A 10,380-nucleotide genomic window follows, 5' to 3' on the forward strand; every position below is an offset into this window, starting at 1 on the left:
TAGGCCCCCCTATATACCAGCAGCTCACCCTTAGTACGGTACGGGCACTGGTAATGCAGGGGTGCAGGACACTATAGAGATACACTGATGCCCCCCAGTGTCAGGCCCCCCTATATACCAGCAGCTCACCTTAGTATGGTACGGGCACTGGTAATGCAGGGGTGCAGGACACTATAGAGATACACTGATGCCCCCCAGTGTCAGGCCCCCCCTATATACCAGCAGCTCACCCTTAGTACGGTACGGGCACTGGTAATGCAGGGGTGCAGGACACTATAGAGATACACTGATGCCCCCCAGTGTCAGGCCCCCCTATATACCAGCAGCTCACCCGTAGTATGGTACGGGCACTGGTAATGCAGGGTGCAGGACACTATAGAGATACACTGATGCCCCCCAGTGTCAGGCCCCCCTATATACCAGCAGCTCACCCTTAGTATGGTACGGGCACTGGTAATGCAGGGGTGCAGGGCACTATAGAGATACACTGATGCCCCCCAGTGTCAGGCCCCCCTATATACCAGCAGCTCACCCTTAGTACGGTACGGGCACTGGTAATGCAGGGGGTGCAGGACACTATAGAGATACACTGATGCCCCCCCAGTGTCAGGCCCCCCTATATACCAGCAGCTCACCCTTAGTACGGTACGGGTACTGGTAATGCAGGGGTGCAGGACACTATAGAGATACACTGATGCCCCCCAGTGTCAGGCCCCCCTATATACCAGCAGCTCACCCTTAGTATGGTACGGGCACTGGTAATGCCAGGGGTGCAGGACACTATAGAGATACACTGATGCCCCCTAGTGTCAGGCCCCCCTATATACCAGCAGCTCACCCTTAGTATGGTACGGGCACTGGTAATGCAGGGGTGCAGGACACTATAGAGATACACTGATGCCCCCCAGTGTCAGGCCCCCCTATATACCAGCAGCTCACCCTTAGGTACGGTACGGGCACTGGTAATGCAGGGGTGCAGGACACTATAGAGATACACTGATGCCCCCAGTGTCAGGCCCCCTATATACCAGCAGCTCACCCTTAGTATGGTACGGGCACTGGTAATGCAGGGGTGCAGGACACTATAGAGATACACTGATGCCCCCAGTGTCAGCCCCCCCTATATACCAGCAGCTCACCCTTAGTATGGTACGGGCACTGGTAATGCAGGGGTGCAGGACACTATAGAGGTACACTGATGCCCCCCAGTGTCAGGCCCCCCCTATATACCAGCAGCTCACCCTTAGTATGGTACGGGCACTGGTAATGCAGGGGTGCAGGACACTATAGAGATACACTGATGCCCCCCAGTGTCAGCCCCCCCTATATACCAGCAGCTCACCCTTAGTATGGTACGGGCACTGGTAATGCAGGGGTGCAGGACACTATAGAGATACACTGATGCCCCCCAGTGTCAGGCCCCCCTATATACCAGCAGCTCACCCTTAGTATGGTACGGGCACTGGTAATGCAGGGGTGCAGGACACTATAGAGGTACACTGATGCCCCCCAGTGTCAGGCCCCCCTATATACCAGCAGCTCACCCTTAGTATGGTACGGGCACTGGTAATGCAGGGGTGCAGGACACTATAGAGATACACTGATGCCCCCCAGAGTCAGGCCCCCCTATAAACCAGCAGCTCACCCTTAGTATGGTACGGGCACTGGTAATGCAGGGGTGCAGGACACTATAGAGATACACTGACGCCCCCCAGTGTCAGGCCCCCCTATATACCAGCAGCTCACCCTTAGTACGGTACGGGCACTGGTAATGCAGGGGTGCAGGACACTATAGAGATACACTGATGCCCCCTAGTGTCAGGCCCCCCTATATACCAGCAGCTCACCCTTAGTATGGTACGGGCACTGGTAAGGCAGGGGTGCAGGACACTATAGAGATACACTGATGCCCCCCAGTGTCAGGCCCCCCTATATACCAGCAGCTCACCCTTAGTACGGTACGGGCACTGGTAATGCAGGGGTGCAGGACACTATAGAGATACACTGATGCCCCCCAGTGTCAGGCCCCCCTATATACCAGCAGCTCACCCTTAGTATGGTACGGGCACTGGTAATGCAGGGGTGCAGGACACTATAGAGGTGATATAAGGCAGGGGTACTATACAGAATAACGAGCTCTGATACAGCCGTGTCCCTCAGCAATGTAAGGACTGGGGAATAAGGGGTTACTCTCAGTATACACAAAGCATATACGGACGGCTTACCCCGGCATGAGGGCAGGTGGGATGTAGGTGGCATTGTTGTCAGTGATCAGCGTGCCAGCACTCCTAGATGCCATCTGTCAGGTGTAATGTGACTCACAGGGAAATCCAAGACCCTGACTGCAGGCTGTATATCCGAGATCCTCGTCCTCCCAGAGTCACCGTCCCTCTGTGTCACCTGTACACAACACTGTCACCGAGCAACAACACACCCACTGTCACACTACACTGTATCACAATGTGCAGTCTCTGCTACATCACCTGTACAGTCACAACACTGTCACTGAGCAACAACACACCCACTGTCACACTACACTGTATCACAATGTGCAGTCTCTGCTACATTACCTGTACACAACACGGTTACCGAGCAACAACACACCCACTGTCACACTACACTGTATCACAATGCGCTTCCTCTGCTACATCACCTTTACAGTCACAACACTGTCACTGAGCAACAACACACCCACTGTCACACTACACTGTATCACAATGTGCAGTCTCTGCTACATCACCTGTACAGTCGCAACACTGTCACTGAGCAACAACACACCCACTGTCACACTACACTGTATCACAATGTGCAGTCTCTACTACATCACCTGGACACAACACGGTTACCGAGCAACAACACACCCACTGTCACACTACACTGTATCACAATGCGCTTCCTCTGCTACATCACCTTTACAGTTACAACACTGTCACTGAGCAACAACACACCCACTGTCACACTACACTGTATCACAATGCGTAGCCTCTGCTACATCACCTGTACAGTCACAACACTGTCACTGAGCAACAACACACCCACTGTCACACTACACTGTATCACAATGCGCAGCCTCTGCTACATCACCTGTACAGTCACAACACTGTCACTGAGCAACAACACACCCACTGTCACACTACACTGTATCACAATGCGTAGCCTCTGCTACATCACCTGTACAGTCACAACACTACACTGAGCTATATTACCTGTACTATATATTATTCTGTATCACCCTGCACAGTCTCTGCTACATCACCTGTACAGTCACACCACAGATACCAAGCAACAACACACCCACTGTCACACTACACTGTATCACAACGTGCAGCCTCTGTTACATCGCCTGTACTATATATTACCCTGTATCACCCTGTGCAGTCCCTACTACATCACCTGTACAGTCACAACACAGATACTAAGCTACTACACACCCACTGTCACACTACACTGTATTACAACGTGCAGCCTCTGCTACATCACCTGTACAGTCACAACACAGATGCTAAGCTACTACACACCCACTGTCACACTACACTGTATCACCCCGCACAGGCTCTGCTTCCTCACCCCGTGCAGTCCCTACTACATCACCTGTACAGTCACAACACAGATACTAAGCTACTACACACCCACTGTCACACTACACTGTATCACAACGTGCAGCCTCTGCTTCCTCACCTGTACTATATATTACTCTGTATCACCCCGTGCAGTCCCTACTACATCACCTGTACAGTCACAACACAGATACTAAGCTACTACACACCCACTGTCACACTACACTGTATCACAACATGCAGCTACTGCTACATCACCTGTACTATATATTACCCTGTATCACCCCGTGCAGTCCCTACTACATCACCTGTACAGTCACAACACAGATACTAAGCTACTACACACTAACTGTCACACTACACTGTGGGCCTTATTCTGGTTGGTGCGGCCGGGCCGTACGCGTACGTTCCGGGGTTTTTCATGATCTGCGCATGCGTACAATCGCCAATGCGCAGGCGCGAACACTCCACAACGCTTACGGACGGGTCTCTCCGTGCGAAAAAACCTGTACGCGAGAGTACGGGCATTGGGGGCGGCATAGGGGCGTGTTGAGGGTAGCGGCCGAAATAATGAGGGAAAATGGGCGTAAATATGGGCGTACACGGGGGTGTGCACCAAAAATGAACGGTGCTACTACCGCACGATCGCCTAAAGCACCGTTCATTTCGGACACAAAACAGGCGGCCGCCATCCGCCACCTCAGACCACCCCTACAGATACCGCATGCCAGCGTGCGCCTGGGTTTGCTAATTAACGCTGATTACTACTCAAACACATAAACCTGAATGTAATAACCAATGCTGCAGTCTATTAAGTCAAAACCATGATTTCACTACCTGCAAGCCACACACAGCACTCAAACACATTGGAAGCTTATCTTTCTATACTTCTCGACATTTAAAGGTTTGTTTAATTTAAGGTAAGAATCTTTTTAAGACCTGCTTATATATGCTAAGGTAGCTATTTGTTAAACAGTTATACACATTCACTACGTGCTTTCATAGACTTTACACAGTAGCACACTCAATCTACACAAGTCGACATGTGTCAACGTGTTCACTCTAATACAAACATAGGTTTTGTATTTATGATACAATAACATAAACCACATCTAACACCTACAAAGTATGTTTCAGCAATGTTTTAAGCCCATGCCCACTATTTTGCACACAATCTTTGTATAGTACCCAAAATACAGAACTGTACCACTATCTGATCTGCTATGAATTGGATTTTACTACACTCTGGATGTAAGATGCCACCAATCACATTATTGCACTCACATCTCTCTAACAAAGGATTCCTACATCTGCTTATGACACTGTAAAATCATATATATTTAAAAACGTATACATGTTTGTTCACAAGCAATTTTATCATGTTTGGCCGATTCACACATCTTTTTTTAGGGAGGACACATATGCATTCCTACACAAATGTACCTTTTGACCCTTGTTTGTCTGCCTCACCCACTCCATGAGGAAAGCATTGTTCTGGACCTGCTTTTACCTACTACTGTAGGAGCTACCTCACCTGCACACAAACTGCTTTCTCACCTATGAAGTTGCTCTGCACATGTGCTGACACAAACTAATTAGCAGGGAAAAGTTGGATAGGAACATGGGAATGGCCATGGAGAGGGTTACACATGGGAAACTTCTACCACACTTCAACAAATGTTCAAAAATACCCTGGTCAGTAAGTACACATAAATGTAGTATTTGTTTCACACAAGAAATTACACATACAACAATTTTGTTTTAATTGGTAAAATAAATTTATTTGCTGTTCAGCATCACAGCTTATTTGACACTTTAATGTCATAAATCAAATAAACAAATAAAATAGACACAAAAATAAAAAAAGAGCCAGAACAAGAGGTTGCATATCTCCAAACATGTGTTACCCTGCAAATGCAATGATAAAAGAAATGGGGACACCAGAATACGTACTGCAACAAACAGGGTGAATACTAAGCAAGATACACACCACCAAAAATGTATCCTGCATTTGTAGAGGTCAAAATAAGAACCTTAATGCCCATGGCACGAAAATGGATCGATGGCCAACTCAGGAAGTGGATGTCCAGTGCAATTTAAACATTTGGGGTCCAACCACAGAGGAAGTGAACCAGGTCTCATTATTTGGGCCCTTTTTTCCCCTTTTTAGATGGGGCCTTGGGGACAGGGGCCTTTGGTTAAGATGGCTTGCGGCGTCTTCCCCTAGTGGACACAGGAGGGTCAGCAGAGGTGGAAGGTTGGGGAGCAGCTTGGGGTGGGCCAGCAGATGGGGGATTGTCCCTTAGGGACCTGGCGGTGGTCAGCAGCTCCGCAAGAATTTCATTCTGGCGGCTGAGGTGTTGGCCAATGCTTTGCATGCCAGCCGCCAGAGTGTCATTCATGCGGTTGAAGGCCTCACACTGCTGCCTGTTTGTGGCCTTCCAATCCGCCAGAAATTCCCCAACCTGCTGCTGACGGACCGCAGCATCCACCCCTTGCTTCTCGATCCTCTCCAGCATCACCATCACGCTGGCATCCCATGTCTCCTGTGGCTGGGGGTGTCGTCTTGGTGGAGGCTGGACCACTTGCTCCACCTGTGGCTCTGCAGAGGAAGATGCTGCAGGTTCATCCTGGGTTTCTGCTTCTTCTAGGATAATAATTGAAAACAATGTCACCATCACATACGCACAAAAAAATATCTTTCAAATACAATGCATTACTGTGACTTACCATCAAAAGCAGCAGCAAAGACCTCCGCCGGGAGCTCACTATCCACATTGGATATCCCCCTGACCTCGGCCACATCAATGACATCCAAGGCGTCCTGCTCCAGGGGGGTATACTCCAAATTATCTGGCATAGGCCCCCTCCCGGTGGACATGCTGTGGTTGTACCGGTCAGTCATCTTCCTCTTCAGTGTCGTTTTGAAGTCTGTCCACCTACAAGTTTAAAAATACAAATATCACCATGAAATATGTGCACCACTGTGCTACGTGACATTTCCTAGTGTGGGTGATCTTATGTTTTTTAGCCATATGTGTCCCACACACACATTAATGTCTCCATTAGGAGGCATTTCAGTGTCTCATCTCATTCATTAGGCCACTAAATGCACATACATAGATCACTATGCAGAAATGACATCATCCATGGCCAAATTATGCACCTCCACCTGTTGTGAAACTACACATTCCACCATAGCTTGACAGTGTGGTTATTATGGAGTAATTTAACTATGGGATGGCATACTGGGATGTGTAGTTTCTCACCAGCTACATGTGCACAGTTTGGTCATTCTTGTTTCAGTAGCATCATATGGAACATGTTACAACAACTCTTTCAAAAACACACTTTCTCTTGTCCCATCACATACTTCACATACTTCACATGAGCAGAACTGTGCCCATAACCTCACATCACACCAATGGTGCATGTTTCATATATAAATGTGGGTTATTAGACATGGTTGTGTTCACATGTGACATTGAAGTGTAGCACTATCTACAAACACACCTTTCTATTATTCTCAAAACATACATGTAACATATGTACACACATATGACATTATCAGGGGGACAAACACACTTGCCTTTTCTTCACCGCTAGCCAATCTCTGACCACTGGTGACACCTGGTTCACTTCCTCTGTGATCTTGTCCCAAAGGTTTCTCCTTGCACTGGCACCCGGCTTCCTGGTTGCCAATTCTATCCATTCGCGTGCCCTGGGCACTAAAATTCGCAATTCTGCCTCTACAAATGCAGGGTTTCTCTTTTTGGTGGTGGTATCCTGCTCAGTCCTCACCCTAGATGTTGCAGCTCGTTTTCTGGTGGCCCCAGTTCTCTCACCATGCACCTGCTGGGTCACACCTGTTTGGAGAGATGCAACCTCTTGTTCTGGCTGGTTGCTTGGCCCTTGTGGAGCTGGTGCAGTTTGAACAGGGCCTGTTAGTGAGGGGCCCGCTTGGTCTTGCAGGCTACTTCTCTCTTGGGCCCTCCTTCTCCGCTCCTGTTCCCTCTTCTGCAAAGCTTCAAGCAGGGATTCTGCTGTAGCTCTCTGTAGAGCGTCCTCAGCTGCGGAATCCTCTGAGCTAGACATGTTTGCAGCAATTCTGGCCTGCATCTGACTGAATATTTATATGGTAATCTCCCGCCATGAACAAGGGGGCGTATATTTTTCCCCGCATTGTAGTTGCTAATTTACGCCGATATTTCCCGCCAATAATTCCCGCTTAAATTACGCAGGTCTCAACGCACCTGATCAATCACCTGTATATGCACATACACAGGTTGTGGAGCATTGTGTACTACATCGTAAAATGTGTGCACCTGTCATTCCAATGATGAGTGTTGTCAGCTGGTATCTGTTGGAGTTCGTGTATGCTTTCTGAGTCACATTTCAAAACATCACGTTATAATGCTTTCCTTACATATGTAATGAGTATAAAATTGTCATACGCCAACATGTTGCATTGTGCCTTTTTTATCAGCGTATTTATTAGTAGACGGTTGCGTGTATTCTTTTCCGCACACTGTATATACAGTACGTCTCTCCATGGAAATCGGTGTATTGTGCCCTTTTATCAGCGTATTTATTAGTAGACGGTTGCGTGTATTCTTTTCCGCACACTGTATATACAGTACGTCTCTCCATGGAAATCGGTGTATTGTGCCCTTTTATCAGCGTATTTATTAGTAGACGGTTGCGTGTATTCTTTTCCGCACACTGTATATACAGTTCCTCTCTATACATTGAATGCATGCTGTTGGTTATGGTGTGTGTATATCGGAACGGTCCGCGTAAGTTTCTATTCGCATCCAGTTTGTTAATGTAAGAAGGATTAATAAAGTTAATACTAAACAAACAATTTTTTACACCAATCAGCAAGCACCAAAAGTGATATATGTACCTGCAATTAATAACTGCGCCATTGCCACTATGACTTCAACCAGGGCTAGCGCGTTTTCGACCCAGGAGCTGGTGGCCTTGGTTGAGGTCATGGACCGTCGGCTGGGGCCCAGGGGCCCATATGTGTCCAACATGGACAAGCGGCGGGCGTATAATGCTGCCCGCCGCCTAATATACACCCGGACCAGCGTCCGCAGAAGCCTGGCCCAAGTCGAGCGGCGCTGGTCTGACCTGCGCCGGCGCCAGCCAGTCATGCTGAGTTCCATTCGCCGCCATATTGCCCGATGTAAGTTTTTATTAACTAGTATGTCTGCGTTTTTTTTTCAAATGATTTCTGTTCTTTTTATAAATATGTTCCTGAGTATGTGGGTGTATATGGGTGTATAGGGGGTGTATAGGGGGTGTATATGGGGTGTATAGGGGGTGTATATGGGGTGTATATGGGTGTATAGGGGGTGTATATGGGGTGTATAGGGGGTGTATATGGGTGTATAGGGGGTGTATAGGGGGTGTAAATGGGGTGTATAGGGGGTGTATAGGGGGTGTATATGGGGTGTATATGGGTGTATAGGGGGTGTATATGGGGTGTATAGGGGTGTATATGGGGTGTATAGGGGGTGTATATGGGGTGTATAGGGGGTGTATATGGGGTGTATAGGGGGGGGTTTAAGTAGTTGCTCAGTTTTTGGGTGTAGCATATTAATTAGTTTGCATGATAAATGTCTGAAATATAACAGCAATGATAATTTGGAAGGTTATGAGCATGACTAATGTGAATTTTTCTTTCCCCCTTTTTTATGAAACCCAATCTTCGATTTCTATGCCATCAACATGAACATTTCAGCACGGGCAAGGGCACGCATAGAAGCCCGGGAGCAGGCAGCCCGGGAGCAGGCAGCCCGGGAGCAGGCAGCCCAGGAGCAGCCAGACGAGGAGGAGGAAGAGGAGGAGGAAGAGGAGGAGGAAGAGGAGGAGACAATGGGTCCAGCTGGGGCCCACCAAATTTCGACATCCCCTTCCACCAGCCACTCCCCTACCCCCACCCCCACCCCCTCCCCAACCCACACCCCTACCCCCACCCCCTCCCCAACCCCCACCCCTACCCCCTCCCCAACCCCTACCCCCTCCCCAACCCCCACCCCCTCCCCCCACCCCCTCCCCAACCCCCACCCCCTCCCCAACCCCCACCCACACCCCTACCCTCACCCCCTCCCCAACCCCCACCCCCTCCCCAACCCCCACCCCCTCCCCACTTCATTTCCAACCCCCCTACACCTCTCCACCACCCACCCCCAAACCTCTCCAATCCCCACTCCAACCCACTACCAGTATCCCAAGTCCTATCCCATCCCCCTTGCTCCTGACCCCCCCAACCACCGCACACCCAACCAGCGGCGAGCAGGATGGCTCAACTAGCCGTAAGTAAATAATGTGTCTAATGTTTACCTACACATTTCTACACATAAACAATCACAACAACCACATATGTGTATCCAACATCAACATTAGTTGCAACATATCACTGCAGGGCGACCATGAGGTGTGGCCTGTCCTTCTCCAGGAACAAGGGTCCCCTTGGTGGTTTTTTGGAGTGTGGCCATGGCTCACCCCTTGAATAATTGACATAACAGTACATCCAATGAGATATCCGACATTAGTGGTGTTGTAGTTATGTGGGTCCAGGTGTTGGGTAACTCCACTTCCCAGCATGATGTGCAACATTAATTTATAGATTGTTTTGTTCATAGTGTGTGTGGCCATGCGGATGCATGCTTTACAAACATAGCTTTAGGCCTATAATTTGTACAGCAATGTCCTAAATTTAAAATATTAAGGAGTGCTTAAGCCGCAACAATGTCATAACCCTTAAATAGCACAGCCTAATTGTGAGGTTAGAGGTGAGTCCCCCAAAACAAAA

General features: G+C 48.7%; 1 protein-coding gene across 1 annotated transcript in view; it reads right to left on the minus strand.

The window, feature by feature from the left end:
- The window catches only part of CIMIP2C (ciliary microtubule inner protein 2C), a 25,512-nt gene extending 23,132 nt beyond the window's left edge, over nucleotides 1–2,380 (minus strand). Inside the window, exon 1 of the mRNA XM_083174828.1 lies at nucleotides 2,226–2,380. Coding sequence (XP_083030954.1) covers nucleotides 2,226–2,299 — 74 coding nt within the window. The 5' untranslated portion in view covers nucleotides 2,300–2,380. The remainder of the gene's footprint in view (nucleotides 1–2,225) is intronic.
- Between the last annotated feature and the right edge of the window lie 8,000 nt (nucleotides 2,381–10,380).

Source organism: Crinia signifera, chromosome 3 (assembly GCF_055691185.1).
Source record: "Crinia signifera chromosome 3, ASM5569118v1, whole genome shotgun sequence".
NCBI lineage: Eukaryota > Metazoa > Chordata > Amphibia > Anura > Myobatrachidae > Crinia > Crinia signifera.